Below are 17,094 nucleotides of genomic sequence, written 5' to 3' on the forward strand. Positions count from 1 at the left end.
GCAGATAAATAGTTAAACAATATGCATAATAATAGTTTTTGTATAATAATCAAATGTGAAAAGTTAATGATTCACATAAAATGCTTGTAGTTGATAATTATGTTTATACATTCAAGCCACTTATTTTATTTAAAAAAATGTTTTAGATATAACATTTTATAAGTGTAAGCTATACGACATGTTGATTTAATTCGCTTGTACACTGTGAAATTACTACTGAAGCAATAGCTAGCACCTCCATCATCTCATATAATCATCATTTAAGATATACTCTCTTAGCAATCTTCGGGTACATAATATAATGCTGTTAACCATAGTCACCACATTGTTTATTATATCCCCAAGACTTACTCATCTTACAACTGAGAGTTTGTATACTTCAACCAACATCTCACTTTCCCCACCCCTCGAACCCCTGGTAACCACCATTCCTTTCTCTAAGTTTAATCAAGCCACATTTTAAATTCCTTTTTACTCTATTAATTCTCCAATATGTAAACATGGCTGATCTCCATAGTTTTTCATCCACTAACTCCACCTCAGATAAAAGTAGCAAATATGATACCAGGTATCCCTGAATAAAACATTCTGTTTGTTACTTGGTCCCTGGCCCCATCTCCTAAGATTTAGACAACTAGAGGTAGCAGAAACTATGGCCTCAGCCATGGATATCAATTCTACAGAGACAATGAGATCTCGGCAGGAGGCAGTGACAAAAGGCCTTGTAGCTTACACATAGAGTTAGCCAGTTCAGTGAACCTGTGTTCAGGCAGGAAAGGTTCTGAAACTAAAGTTACTGCAATTAAAAAAAAAAGAAAAAAGAAAAAAAGAAAAAGAGCACCACCTAACAGCTACTAGAGAATGGCTCTCAATTGGTGGGCTTTAGGACTCATGCAGGGTTTTTCCTACACAGTAAAATAAATGAAGTAGCTAAGTTTACCTTCAGAATGAACCTGAGGCTCACTATGATTTTAAGATTTGGGATGGTTCTCTTCTCCCCACAAAGCTTGTCACTGACAACATTTGTAATTCCTTTATCAAGAAGTAAAGTTTTATTTCTAAATTGAGATAAAAGGCTTAAAATACAATTGACAAAACAAAAACGTCAATATGAGTGAGTCCATGTAAAACATCGAAACCTCTCCTGTTTAAACAGAGAAAAGATTATATAAAGCAGGGAGCTAATTGGTCATTTGAGCCAGTCAATACAAAGACCTGAAAGGGGGAAACATAAACAGATCAGAGAGCAAAACTAAAGACAAAGTTTTCCTACATCACAATTTTACTTTCAACTGATTGCCTTGTGTTTTCTTTATTTTGGACCCAAATATACTCTTGTGTCTACTGGGGCTGCTCCAGGTCACCACACCAGGATTCTCAAAGTGACTTAACATACGATCAGGTCCACAGTTGATTGTGCAGGATGTTCTACTTCTGACAGTAACATCAGGGTATGTTACAGAAAGGCCTGGCCATACTCCTTCAATTTAACTTCAAAAGATTAGGGATGTAGTTAAGAAAGGGGTTGCCTAGGACCAATTTTCAAAGCAAAAAAAAGAAAAAAAATTTACTTCTAGAAAATTTTGATTTCAAATTTTCTCAGCAATAGGCATAAAAATAAGGTGAGCCATTCAAGATAAATTGGTGTATACTAGAACGTTAATTTGTTAACTCAGGGATCAAAAACTAACTCTCATTCCTTTCATTTCCCAAAAAAATAGCTACCATAAGGTTTAGGTCTTAGTGTGTATTAATTCCATCATATCTAGTATTAATTTCAACGAGGGTGCCTAGGTGGCTCAGTCAGTTAAGCATCCGACTTTGGCTCAGGTCATGATCTCGCTGCTCATGAGTTCAAGCTTCACATCGGGCTCTGTGCTGACAGCTCAGAGCCTGGAGCCTGCTTTAGTTTCTGTGTCTCCCTCTGTCTCTGCCCCTCCCCTGCTTATACTCTGTCTCTCTCTCAAAAATAAACAAACATTAAAAAAAATTTTTTTTTAATTTTTCAAAGAAAATAGTCCAATCTGGATTTTATAGTTGACTTGTCAAGAAGTTTGCTTCAGTCGAAAATAGTTCCTAAGGAGCAAAAGTCACATTAAAAGGAAATTCAATCTTAAGAGTGCAAGCTTGAGTAACTGCACTAAACCCAAAATTTGTAGAGGTATGAATTCAAATCAAAGCCTTTTATTCTGCTGAAGAGCATCATAAAAAAATTTTCAAAATATCTTAGGATCGACTTCAATGCACACTGTACAATAAAGACTTTTACTCAGTAACATGGGCTGTCATTTTTTATAAGGTAGACTAGGAGAAGGCACTGGACTTCTTATTCAACTGATCTATTATTATTTAATAGAAACATACTTTGATGACAAGCAGACTCATTTGTAAAAATAGCAAGCAGGAAACAGCACTGACAGAGTGGCATCTTCTGTGTCATCCTAATGTATCCTGTGAGTCATAAAGAGTAGAACACGGACACAAATGCAGCAAAAACAAATGTGGCCACCCAGGAAGTGAATTTTTAAGAGAATGTCAAAGCTGTTCTACATCGTAGTAAAAATAATCATAATTTCTATTTTCAGGTTATAACACATTCCTAATAATTTGCTAGGTGAGAAGCAAAAACTTCAATAAATTACAAAGCCAGCTCAGGTTGGCTTCTTCAAGAGGATCATAAAAATCTATTATCAAATTCCACCTAAAGAGGGTCAAAATTGTAATAGAATAAAGATATATTTATGAAATTACAGAGCATGTATTATCCACACACAAAAACTTAGAGTCACTGCCTGCCAAGTTTTAAAATATACAGTGTTGGGGCACCTGGATGGCTCAGTTGGTTAAGGATCTGACTCTTGATTTCAGCTCAGGTCATGATCTCACAGTGAGTGTCCACCGGGCTCTGCAATGACTGCATGGAGCCTGCTTGGGATTCTCTCTTTCCCTCTCCCTCTCTGCTCTACACGCCCTGGTTGTGTGTGTGTGTGTGTGTGTGTGTGTGTGTGTGTGTGTGTGTGTGATGTACCCATGTGCATGCATGCACTCTCTCTCTAAAAATAAAGAAAGAAACATGTAAAAACAACAAAATAAATATAGAGTTATATTTATCACAGGGGTGCCTGGGTGGCTCAGTAAGTTGAGCATCTGACAATCTTGATTTCAGCTCAGCTCATGATCTCACAGTTCACGAGTTCAAGTTCTGGCTCTGTGCTGACAGTGCGGAGTCCGCCAGAAATTCTTTCTTTCTGCCCTTTCCTCGCTCATGTGTGCACACATCTCTCATAAATAAATAAACACCATATATATACACACATACATACATACATACAGTGTTGTAACCAAAGGGTGTGAGGGAGAAGAGGGGTCCTCTTCAGGTCCCAAACTCCACAGGCAGGTGATGGTATGAAGTAATGTAAGCAAAGCATAGAGCTTGTTCACCGTACCTATTATTTTTTATAAAACCTTTAGTCATTTCCTATCACTTCATCTAAGTGAAAAAATACACACACACACACACACAAATACACACACAGTATATCTATCTATCTATCTATCTATCTATCTATCTATCTATCTATCTATCTACAGGTTTCTTCCTGGTTTCTTTCCAGGTTTTCTTTCTGTTCTGAGTTTCTTTCTGTTCCCAGGGTAAACATGAAGCCTGGAGGACCCATCTAAAGCATCTCTAGACCTGAATGGATTATTTAGCAGTTGGACACAATACAGAGGGATTACCCCTTACCCTTTCCCTAGAAATTTGATAGCTTTTGAAGCTATACCTCAATTTTCTTTGAGGCTTCTTTCAGTAACATTTCATTGTATGAAATCTGTCTATATACAAGATTAAAATACAAATTTTAACTTTTAATGTGTATAAAGCAACATTAAAATTCTTTTATGATATCTTAAGAAAAAGTAAACATTTTGCCATCAAAGGAGCTTTGTTCAAAAATTTTTATTTCATTTAGCTGTCTAGGTATTTCTTAATTGTTGAGGATATTAGACATTTAGTGACCTTTGTTTATCTTTAATCTGTAATTAATTTTCTTACCCTTTAAATGATGTATATCTGCCATCTGATATGATATGTTGCTCTGTAGTTTAATCTGAAAAAAAAAATTTTCATTTTACTACAGAATATGGAGTTTTGCTCATATTTCCTCTTTTTTGCTGATATTCACTTTAAGTTTGATCATAAATACAAAAGAAAAATCCTTAAGTTATATATACCCACCTCTTTCCAAAAAGAATTAGAGAGAAATTTTGATTTTGTAATACTTTAAATTCGCAAAAGAATATTCATACTTAATATATAGTCTAATAACTTTCAAACATTTAAAAATTTGAGTTGAACATTGCTTAATGGTATCTTTTTTCAAAATCTTACCAGAAGAAACCTCTTACTAACTCTATGTTAAAATAAGAATTAATTGTTTGAATCAGTTAATGCAAAATCAAGTAACTGATGCTTATCAAGCTCTCATACGATAACAGATACTACATAGGACTTGTTGTTGTGGTCATTGTCCTTCAAGATCCAGTAGACAAGAACAATAGGAACTTAAAACTGTAACAAAATATGACTCAAACTAATTTAATTTAACTTAGCACTTAATTTAAAAATTAAGACAAGGTCTTTGAAAGCCAGGATGTCATCCACAAAGAACCACTGTCCCAGATCTTGCTTAAACAGGTATCAATTGTAAAATGTAACAATATCACTACAAACAGGTTCTCTTGTCAACCTCAAAAGTAAATTGACTTTGAAAGTATACACAGATTCATAGTGATCAGAAGCAGGACCATGAGTGCCAAAATGATTATGATAAATACCTTTTCAATCTCTAAAGAGAAAGTTTTAAGCTTCTTAGTTCAAAATAATTATAGATTTGTAAGAAATTGCAAAGATAGCACAGAGAAGTCCCATATACACTTCACCCAATTCCCCCAATACATACATCCTATCTAACTATAACACAACATCAAAACCAGGAATCTGACACTGGTACAATGTGTATGTATAATTCTATGTCATTTTTACACACACACACACAGACACACACACACACACACACACACACACACACACACACACACACACTCACGTAACCACCACCAAAACAAAGATTCAGAACTATTCTATCATTGCAAGGATATCCCTCATACTATCCTTTATATTCAAATCTATCCTCCTTCCTCACACTATTTCTAAACCCTGGTAAATACTAATTTGTTTCCCAACTCTGCAATTTTGTCATTTCAAGAATGTTATATAAATGGAATCATATAATATGTGGCCTTTTAAGATTTCTTTTTACTCAGTATAACATATAGTTGCTGCATATATCAATAGTTCATTCCTCTTTATTACTGAGTAGTATTCCATGATATGAATGTACTACAGTTTCCTTTAGTATTCAACTACTGTATAACATGTTGGTGGTTTCAACTTTTTGGCTATTACAAATACAGCTGCTATAAAAAACAGTATACTGATTTTTACATGAATATTAGTTTTCTAGGATATTTCTCTGGGATAAATGTGCAAGAGTGAGGTTCCTCCTTTTCCAAAGTGGTCATGCCATTTTCATTTACATTTTAAAAAATTACTGTACCAAGGTACTAGATGGGAGAGTATAAAAAAATTGGAAAACATGAGAGCAGTCTCAAGGAATCAGTAGGCAAGTTTAGCACCTAAAGCAGTATACTTACTGTAGGAATTCAGAGATGGTTCTTAGCTGATCTGATCAAGGAAAGCTTCAGGGAAGGAATTTTTACCTGAATTAGTCATTGAAGGCTAGGAAAAATTGTAAATAGGTAGAAAAGGGCATTCCAGATAGAGACGATGACATAAGAAAAGGTACAAAGGCAAGAAAACATGAGACATGTATGAAAATATGATCAAAATATTGTTTGGCTATAGCACATGATACAGGAGGAAAAGCAGTGTGAAAGACGGTTGGAGAAAAAAGACCATGGAGGGGCCCTTCAGCCTTAACTGGGTCTTCCCCTAGAGTCCTGGCAGCTTTGAAGAATGAAGCTTAAAATATAATGTTGATATTCAGTCATAAAAAGGAATGAAGTACTGTTACCTGCTACAATATGGATAAGCCTTGAAAACATATATGCTAAGTAAAAGAAGCTAGTCACAAAAGGACATGGGGTTTCTTTTTGTGGTGATGAGAATGTTCTGGGGGCACCTGGCTGGCTCAAATGGTAGAGCACGTGATTCCTGGTCTTGGTGTTGTGGGTTCTAGCCCCACGCTGGGTGTAGAGATCACTTAAAAAAAAATCTTTAAAAAAAATGTTCTTGAATTAGTGGTGATAGCTGCACAGTATTGTCAATATACTAAAAACTAAACTGAAGTGTATACTTTAAAAGGGTAAGTTTTATGATATATGAATATCTCTATTTTATTTTATTATTTTTTTAATTTAAATTTTTTAAAATTTACATCCAAATTAGTTAGCATATAGTACAACAATGATTTCAGGAGTAGATTCCTTAATGCCCCTTACCCATTTAGCCCATCCCCCCTCCCACAATCCCTCTAGTAACCCTCTGTTCTCCATATTTTAAGAGTCTCTTATGTTTTGTCCCCCTCCCTGTTTTTATATTATTTTTGTTTCCCTTCCCTTATGTTCATCTGTTTTGTATCTTAAAGTCCTCATGAGTGAAGTCATATGATATTTATCTTTCTCTGACTAATTCCGCTTAGATAATACACTCCAGTTCCATCCACATAGTTGCAAATGGCAAGATTTCATTCTTTTTGATTGCTGAGTAATACTCCATTATATATATATATATATATATATATATATATATATATATATATATATACACACACACACACACACACACACACACACACACCACATCTTCTTTATCCGTTCATCCATCGATGGACATTTGGGCTCTGTCCATATTTTGGCTATTGTTGATAGTGCTGCTATAAACATTGAGGTGCATGTGCCTCTTCGAAACAGCACACCTGTATCCCTTAGATAGATAACTAGTAATGCAATTTCTGGGTGGTACGGTAGTTCTATTTTTAATTCTTTGAGGAACCTTCATACTGTTTTCCAGAGTGGCTGCACCAGCTTGCATTCCCATATCTCAATTTTTTTAATGCAAAAAGATAGAAATGGAAGTGCCGAGGGTATTATAAGGCACCATACGTGAAACTGGGAATAAAATAATGGACAAATTCTAGGCACTCAAGGAGTTTATTATTTTGGGGAAGCAATCAAATAGTTAATTATAATATAGCAAAATAAATGCTATTATTAGGTTCTGCAGATATGACAAGAGAACTTAGTAGAAGCACTTAAATCCTTAGGGGATAAAACACCTTAGGGGAGTGAGGAAAGGCTTCTGGAGATGATAGCTAAAATGTGTCCAGTAGGAAGAGTAGTGTTTTTCCAGGTGAAGTAGTCAGAGGGTAAGGAGGAAAGATATTCAAGGGATGTGTCAAAACTTAGAAGTGAAAAATACTACACACTACAGAAACTGCAAGCAGTTCTAAGCAGCTGAAGCTGCTAGAAACATGTGGCAAGGAAACATGGCTAGAAAGGTAAGCAAGGTCCACATTATGAAGGGTCTTGCCAAAAAATGTGGGTACATTCCCATGGCTATGGTCAACCTTTAAAGGACTTCAAGCAAGGTAGAGCAATCCAATTTGCAATTTAGAAAAGTCAACCTGGCTTCAGTAAGAGAAGTGGACCAGAGGGACAAGACTAGAGGGAGACCAGGTAGGAGAGTAGAAGACTACTGTTGTATTTCAGGTGAGAAAATGGTGGTCTAAGACAGGGGTGGGCAAATTATGGCCTGTGAGCCATATCTGGCCTGCTTCTGTTTTCATAGGGATGACAAACTAAGGATGGTTTTTACATTTTAAAATGGTTGGGACAGGGGTGGGAGGAAAGCAAAAGAAGAAGAATATTTTGTGAATTATACACAATGTGAATTTCAGTGTCTATAAATAAAGTTTTATGGAAAACAGTTACACCCGTTCATTTACATATTGTGTCCGGCTGCTTTGGAGCTACAGTGATTGTGACAAAGACCATATGGCCTGCAAAGCCTAACGTATTTACCATTCGGTCCTTTATAGAAAAAGTTTGCCAACCTCTGGTCTAAACTAATAGAATGAGAACAGAGAGATAAATATACATGGGAACTATTAAAGGGAAAGAATGAATATCTTGCTGATTGATTAGATACAAGGGTAAAAGAAGAAACAGCAAGGATGATGTTTAGATTTCTAAAGTAGGAAACTAGATGAGTAAGGTGGCAGTACTCCACAAGAGGGAAACAGGAGAAATAGACTTGGGGTGGGAGGGAGAGTGGGGGGATGATTTTTACAGATTTGGACCTGTTGAATATGAGGCACTTGTGACACACCTGAGAAGAGATCTTGTAGTCAGCTGGATATATAGGTCTGGAGCTTGGGCACCAACGATTTGAGAGTCATTAGCATATGAATAGCAATTAAAGCCACAGGAATGAGATCACTGATGGAAAGCTGCAGAGGCAGCAGGAGAAACGGACACCAAATGCTATGTGATCAGATGATCACTAAAAACTGCTCTCCAATAATGTGCAATTAGCCTATGTTTACTTTTTTTTCCCACTTCCTTTATTTTCATGATCTAATTTTTTTTGCCCCTCCAAAGAACATAACCATCTTTTATTCTTGCTTTCAATAAGTTTGTATTACTCTGTTTTTTATCCATTTTTATGATGTTATCCCAACGTCTCTGCACTCTTTATTTTAAACTTGCTTTTGAAATTGCTACAGATATGCTATTCTTAAATGCTAGGCTATCCCAACGTCTCTGCACTCTTTATTTTAAACTTCCTTTTGAAATTGCTACAGATATGCTATTCTTAAATGCTAGGCTATGAGTGGCCTCAGCTTCCCTGCACTGTCTCCTTTGTATCCTTATATACTTTTAAAATTTTTTAATGAAGGAAGGGAAATTCAATCCACAGACCACAAAAATAGTATAGAATTATATGGGCAGTACTGCTTTATTTTTATCATTTTAATTTTCTCTTCAATCTTCCTTACTGAGAATGGAGACACTGATCCCAATGGCTCATACGTAAAGCCCTCACATTTCAAAAGCTGCTCTGGAACAATATATTTTACGTGGCACTCAAGAGAAAATCATAGCTTGTCTAAATAAAAGCCCTTTCTTAAGCCAAGCATAATGAATTTATTTTCCACCCCATTCCTTTGCCATGTAAGGATTTTTCAGTTAGCTTTTCGGACCCCCCTCATGGCATATTGTTCCCTTGGCATCTCATGTTCTCTATTATTCCTGTCAATCTTTCCAGCACAATTCTCACAATAATCTTATATTTAGTGTTTAGTATTACCAGCAAGTACCAGTTCCCAATTTCTCTCACGTCCTATTAACACTAGTGCAAGTTATTATTATTACTTGTACCTATTAACATTGTGCAAGTTATCTCACCTTCCATATGCCTTTGAACAGAAGTGCCAAGGATTTGCTCAAAGACCTCACAGAGCCCAGGTGGGAGATCATTAAACCTAGAAGTTCTCTTTCCTCTACAGCAATTTTACTATGCTCCTCACTTTTAGAATCTAGATGTCTGCTACTAAACTGTTTATCTTTTTCACAGTGCAATATTATAGGCATCTGACCCCTCTTCTCCCCATATGTATACCTCATCCCCCAAATTCTCATCTACCTCCTGAAACAGTTTCATAAGGAATTCTTCTTACATTCAATGTTATCCTTTTAAGGAAATCTGAATGTGTTTTTAGCTACCGTGACACTCCTTTGTACTGTTGCAAAATGTAAGAATATAAAGCAATGACTTAATTTTGGCTTTAATCTTATGTTTTCTACCATCTTGAGTCTGTTTATGAAGACTTTTTCATTTTGTTTCTGATTTTTTTTATTTGCTCTAATTTCTTCAACTTTGTTTTCCTTTCCTTTCATGCTTTTCATTAATCCTTTCTTCATACAGACAGGTCTCTTTAGTTCTTTAACTCCTTTGGTTTTAACCCTTCCTCTGAGAGCCTTCACTTGTTTTAATACTTCCAGCATCTCAACACCTTCAAAAGGAAGCTTGGCTTCCCTTTTGATCATTCTTCCTCATAGTTTTAATTTCCTTGTGCTCTAACATGAATTTGCTTATCTTCTAAATGACTCTGCCAAAACTTCCCAGTTGTTGAGAAACTAATTTGATTCTCACTATTGCATGATTGGAAAAAAAATATTTCACTCTGCCACAAAAACTCGGTTGAACTGGCAATGTAATAGGGAATACTTTCTTTTTTTTTTTTGTATATTCCAGACAGCTAACAGTACATAAACTCTAAGAAGTATTATTTAATCCTTATTTTATGAAATGATTCTCGTCCGGCTTCACAGGTCCCTTTTGGTCACTTTCAGACTTTTGCCAAAATATCCTTATTTACAATATATTATAACATATGAAATGATTTCTCTTTCAAATTTCTTTGGGGATGAGAGATCAGTGTGTGTAGATAGACAGAGAGACAGACACACATTCCCTTGCCTAATTTACATCTATGGTCAGACAGATTCCAATCCAGATTCCAATGTATCCTTCAAAAACCCAAAATGCTCAAAATGCCTTGCCCGACTCAACTCTACTGGGAAGAGCCTCATATTCAGTCCGGTCAAAAACAAAACATTCTTTTATCACGTGCAGTTCTATTTCTAGTAAGAATGTCACCCTGTTTCTCTTCTACCCCCAAGGTTTATCAGAAATGAGAATTCCAGGGTGCCTGAGCGGCTCAGTCAATTAAGTGTCCAACTCTTGATTTTGGCTCAGGTTATGATCTCATGGAGCTCATGGAGCCTGCTTGGGGTTCTCTCTCTCTCTCTCTCTCTCTCTCTCTCTCTCTCTCTCTCTGTCCCTCCCCCACTTGTGTGTGCATGCTCTCTCTCTCTCAAAATAAATAAGTAAACATTAAAAAAATGAGAATTCCATGACAACAGGCACTGACTGCATTTCTCATTCATCCCTGTGTGTCCATCTCAATAAATGTTTGCTGAATCATTCCTTAGATTTTCAAGTTTTATACTGTGTACTACATATTCTTCTACCTTAAATGGTACTTTATTCATATTTATGTAATTATTTTTCTTTTTTTTGAGAGAGAGAGAGTGTGCGAGCAGGAAAGAGGGGCAGAGGGAGAATCTCAAGCAGGCTCGACACTCAGCATGGAGCCCAACACAGGGCTCAATCCCACAACCCTGGGATCATGACCTGAGCTGAAATAGAGAGCCGGATGCCCAACTAACTGAGCCACCCAGGTGCCCCTCATATTTGTATAATTCTAATTATCCTTCAAGACTTCTTCTAAACTCCCTCATTTATTTCCCTTTGTTATCAACTTCATTGCCTTAGCTTTACTTCACCTTTCCCCTTCTGTAATACTGGTCTCTCTAGGATTTGCAGTCCATCTATAATTGGCTGATTATGTATGCTGTCTTTGGCCTTTTCCATGTTAATCTCTTAAAATGTTTTTACTGTCATTCCTGAGACCTTTCTTTTTCTCTTTTCCAAGACATATGTTCTTTACCTCTTTTTTTTAGTAAGAATCATCTTCTCTTGATATTTTCCTACAGCACTTCTCACTCGTCCTCAGCTATTTCATCTATTTTCCTCTAATCTTTCTTCCTCCAATACCTAAAACATAATCTTTATATTTTTACCACCTCTTTCTGAAGTTCATTTAGTGCTTTCCCATCCCACATGGCTACTCTGAATTAATTTTGGCAGCTGTTACCAGCTCAGTGGCTCTGCTTTTCTTTTCATTCTGGGACCTTGAAAATGGCTCAGCTGTGTATGCTTCACTTTCATTATGACCTGTTCTTGGACAATCAGCACAACTTTGACCATTGATCCCAAAGGTTATATATAATTAGCTTTTTACAGATTTCTGGCTCCTTTTTTCTCCATACCAGAAACATTTTTCCCATTTACATCTCATACTCAGATGATTTCTAGAGACAATTCTATCTTCTGTAACATAACTACCAAACCTGGATGATCCTCAGAATCACCTAGGGAGCTGTAAGAAATACATATTCTTACCTCCTCCACCCCACTCCAGTGTGATTTATAATAGTCTGGGGATCAGCCCAGAAATCTTTTTTTCTTTTTTTAATATTTATTTATGTAAGTAATCTCTACACCCAACATGGGGCTCGAACTCACAACCTGGAGATCAAGAGATACATGTACCTCCAACTGAGCCAGCCAGGCACCACGTCCCCCTGTCCCCATTTAAATCTTTTTTTAAATGTTTATTTTTTTTAACTTTATTTATTTTTGAGAGAAAGAGGGACAGAGTGTAAGCAGGGGAGAGGCAGAGAGAGAGAGGGAGACACAGAATCTGAAACAGGCTCCAGGCTCTGAGATGTCAGCACAGAACTTGATGTGGGGCTCGAACTCACGAACCGTGAGAGCATGACCTGAGCTGAAGTCAGACACTTAACCGATTAAGCCACTCTGGCATCCCGTGAAATCTTTTTTTTTTTTTTTTTAAAGCTCAAGTGATTCTGATAAGCAGCCAGGTTTAGCAGTTACTCATCTATACTATGTCTTTGGCTGGGACCTATAGCAGCTGGATCAAAATGATATATTAATAATAACTGATGGGTATTAAATGTTTAAATTTTTTAATTTTTATTTTGTGCCAGATCTCTGCTAAGTGTTTTATAAGTATCACTGCATTAAATCCTCATAACCATCCTATGAGGTGGGCTTTACATTTTACAGACAAGGAAACTGTACTCTATTTCATATGCCTACAGTAGATACCAGATATTCTCCCAAGCAGTCCCACATAAGAGTCTGTGTTCATGACCATTGTGCATATACTAGATCAGCTAAGTGATTAAACTTCTTTTCTTACTAATATTATATTACACACATGTTATTCAGTCAACATTTCAAACACACTTGCAACTTTTACTTGATCTGTTAAAGAATTAGTCTCTCTTGAAGCAAGTATTAGTTTAAGCTATACCCAGTTACATTTTTAAAAAGAATAATCAAGGTGTTTGGTGTTGGATGGCTATAATGAATCATCACAAAGTTCTTTTATTCACCCATTCATTTTTATTCAGTCATTTATAAAGCATTTACTAAGTATCCACTATGTGCTAGGCCTAGGGATATAAAGTATTTGGTCCTGGTCTATTAAGAAGAATTACAAAGAATCACCACCATGAAACAAACTATGTTTGTTTATTCATTCATTTGTCAGCCAGTCACAAGAGAAACATTTATGAAACACCTAGTAAGTGGAAGATACTGTTGAAGGCCTAGAAATATAGCAATACACAAGAAACAAGAGAGAGATCTGGGTAAAGAATACACATTTGGAGTCATCAGCATAATTGAAGTTTTCTGAATGAGTATGAGCACTTATGAAGAGAGCAGAATAAGTAGAGAAGAGGATCTTAGACAGGAAACTATGAACTAGTGGTGCCTGACTGGCTCAGTCGGTGGAGTCTTGATCTTGGGGTTGTGAGTTTGAGCCCCATGTTGGGTACAGAGATTACTTAAAAAAATAAAATCTGAAGACAAAAAAGAAAACTATGAACTATAATACTTAATGATAAATAGAGGTGCATCAAAGAAGAAGCAAAGAAGACTAAGACTAAGCAAAGAAGACTAAGAAGAACTGAGAAAAGGAAAACAGGAGAGTCTGGCATCATGGAAGCCAAGAGCACAGTGCACTGGGTAAAAGATGTTGAAATATTAGTAACAGGAAGAGAAAATCCAGATATGAACAAAGACAATTCTGTTTTCAAGAAATCTGACTGGGAGTGGCACTTAAGTGGCTCAGTTGGTTGAGCATCTGACTCTTAATTTTGGCTTAGTCATGATCCCAGGGTCGTGGGATCGAGCCGTGTGTCAGGTTCTGCACTGAGTGCAGAGCCTGCTTGAGATTCTCTCTCTTCTTCTCTCTCTGCCCCTCCCCTGCTCATATATACTCTCTTACACGTGAACACTAAGTGCTGAAGAGTAAATAGAGACAGAGATTGAATATAAGGAGACTGGATTAATAATAGTACAAGATCTTTGAAAAGATGGAGGAAATTAGATTCAGAAAACAGGTACCGAGGCTGGTCCTGGAGAAAGTAGGAACCTTTTTTTATTTTTTATTATTTTTTTTTAATTTTTTTTTTAACGTTTATTTATTTTTGAGACAGAGAGAGACAGAGCATGAACGGGGGAGGGGCAGAGAGAGAGGGAGACACAGAATCAGAAGCAGGCTCCAGGCTCTGAGCCATCAGCCCAGAGCCCGACGCAGGGCTCAAACTCACGGACCGTGAGATCGTGACCTGAGCTGAAGTCAGACGCTTAACTGACTGAGCCACCCAGGCGCCCCAGGAAACTTTTTTTAATCCAACAAGGAAGGAAGACATATTGGTAGAAACGTAGGTATGCCTGCAGATTTGGTAATAAAAGTTTTATCAGTTCCTGTCCAATTCTGTCAAAAAGGATACAAGATCACATGTTGGGCTGGAGTTAGGGGAAGAGGAATTTAAATGGGGGATAGGAAGTGGGGGAGGCTTGAGGAGAGGAGAAGTTTGAAAGATGCTGGAATCGATAGGTGTCTAGACTACTGTAATTTGTAAGGTGCTATTGAAAGCCCAGTTGGGGCAGCTGATCATAAATTTCTACAAATACCAGTCTGGCTATATGATTTTCTCCAGCTAGGTTTAAAATAGATACGTAAAAGAGAGAATAATAGCAAGAAACTAAGCTGAAACAACAGACCATCAAATCTCAGCTGGATAGGGAGGAAAGTAAAGAGTGAACAAGGCTTCTGGAATGGAAGAAGGAAAGGATAAGTGGTCCAGGTGTACTTGTGAAAAACAAGTACAGCTCATTCAGCAGTTCTAATCTCTTTTTTGATACATTCTCCTAAGAATATGCAAGTTTGAAGTTCACAAACTTTAAAAAAAATGTTTTTTATTATGCAACCTATACACACAATGTGGAGCTTGAACTCACAACCCCGAGATCAAGAGTCACAAACTCTATCAACTGAGCCAGCCAGGTGCCCCTGTAGTTCACAAACTTTGAATCTCAAGGATATGAATCCTATGTCAAATTTATGTCAGAATGAATTAAAAATCAAGGTCTTTAATTATCATTAGTGTTGGCAAATATTTCTAATTCTCATCCTAGGCACTCTGTAGGACTGTCCCTCCTGATTTCTTTGAAGTTGGGATGAGGGAAAGGCAATGAATATGAGCAAAATGACACGAATCACTTCCAGACATAAGTAATGATAAGGAGCACAATTTGCCGCTCTGTCATTCTACCATAGCAACCAATGTTTTGGATGGGGGCTGCTTAGTCTGCCTAGACCCTAGAATGAGGAAGATACAGAGCAGTGCCTTCAGTCAACCCACAAAGGACAAGTTGAGTGATAAATTTTAAGCCACAGAAGAGGGTGCAGGTGGAGGACTATGAAAGGGAAGGAGAGAATGAGAGGTGAGTAGGGAAAGCAAGGCAGACTTGGAAGGGAAAGCAAGGCAGACTTAGAAAGTATGAGAGTCTGGGTGGCTCAGTTGGTTAAGCATCACACTCGATCTCAGCTGGGGTTTGATCTCATGGTCGTACGCTCAAGACCTGTGTTGGGCTGTGCACAGGTGTGAAGTCTACTTAAAAAAAAAAAGTATGATAGCAAGAGTCTCCCCCCATCTGCCATACCCAGTTCATAAAGCATTTCCACTTATACATCTCACTAATCCTTAAAACTTGAAGTGTAAAAAATCAAAATAGTTTCTCCACAAATTAGAAGCCCTTCTCAGCTTCCACTACCTTCAGTGACATCATCATCCTTCTGGTTCTCCTGCCTCTTCTTTCTCATCTTATTAACTATCCCACTAGTGCCTAGAACTGCATGCATTCACACTCCATACAAACTATCACCAAGTCCAGCCAATTCTTTTTTTGCAACTTCTTTCATATCTGACCCTTAACTCTTTCTCTATGTTCATGGCAACTGCCTTGATCTACAAATAAGAGCAGAGATCTTACTTGTTTGGTCACCCCTTTATTTCCTGGCACACTTTAGGCACTCAACATTACTGAACAAATAAATGAAGAAATTTAATTTACCATTAGTCTTTTCCCACTTTTATCAATTTCCAAATGGTAGTGAGAAACAGCTTTGCAAAAACTTGTTTTCTATCAAATCTTTCTTTTAGTCAAAATCCACTAATAGAATACTATTACCCATAGTGTGGAATCCAAAACTCTTCTACCAAGCATTTAATGTCTTTCAGAAGGTGGGTACCATTTTAACCAATTACCAGAAATGGTCTCCTGGACAGAGTGAAGCTAGTTTTAACCATATATAATTTAAACTACTCCTCCCTATATCCAAGCATCATCAGCAAACAGAATGTCCTTTCCTTTCCTTTTTACTACAACAAATTTCATTCCCTCCTTTAAAATAAAAACCAAAACTCAAATTGACTCTACGAGAGCATGATGTTAATTTCTACAGATAAAAATTTCATTATATTCACTATCTCTCATCCCTCCAAATTTTCCCAATTTTTTATGCTATTAGGTCCTCATCACATCTTCCACTGCCAGGTCCCCTCTAATTTAGCATGTCCCAGCCACCTCCTGCCAAGACAACCCACCACTGCTGCCAAATCCCATTTTAGGTCTTGAGTATGCATTTAATTCCTTCCTATATTAATTTATTCAACATATATTTATTGAGTACCTATTTCATGCATATCATTGATCTAAGCATTGGGGAGACAGCAAATCACAAAAATAAACAAAAATCCCTTCTGTTGTTGGGGGATTACAATACTTAATATACAATATTTACTTATTATGATAAAAGAAGTCATACAATAGAATAGGAAGTGCTAAGTGCTGTGGAAAAAATACATTAGAGATGGAGAAGAGGGGAAGGCTTTAACAAAAAGGCATAAATTTGAACGAAGACTTTCAAGAGTGAGAATTACCATGCAGCTATCTGGGAAAAGAATGTCCTAGGCAGAGGGTACAGCCAGTGTGAAAGCCCT

The 17,094-nt window shown here is 36.9% G+C and overlaps 1 protein-coding gene across 3 annotated transcripts in view; it reads right to left on the reverse strand.

Annotated features, from left to right (window-relative positions):
* GOLM2 (golgi membrane protein 2) overlaps positions 1-17,094 on the reverse strand; it is a 108,786-nt gene that overhangs the window by 67,410 nt on the left and 24,282 nt on the right. For all 3 annotated transcript variants that reach the window (XM_019442279.2, XM_019442278.2, XM_019442280.2), the window contains exon 2: positions 4,055-4,109. In XM_019442279.2, coding sequence (XP_019297824.1) covers positions 4,055-4,109 — 55 coding nt within the window. The remainder of the gene's footprint in view (positions 1-4,054; positions 4,110-17,094) is intronic.

Source organism: Panthera pardus, unplaced genomic scaffold, assembly GCF_024362965.1.
Source record: "Panthera pardus isolate Hobbes unplaced genomic scaffold, ASM2436296v1 HiC_scaffold_24, whole genome shotgun sequence".
Classification (NCBI taxonomy): Eukaryota; Metazoa; Chordata; class Mammalia; order Carnivora; family Felidae; genus Panthera; species Panthera pardus.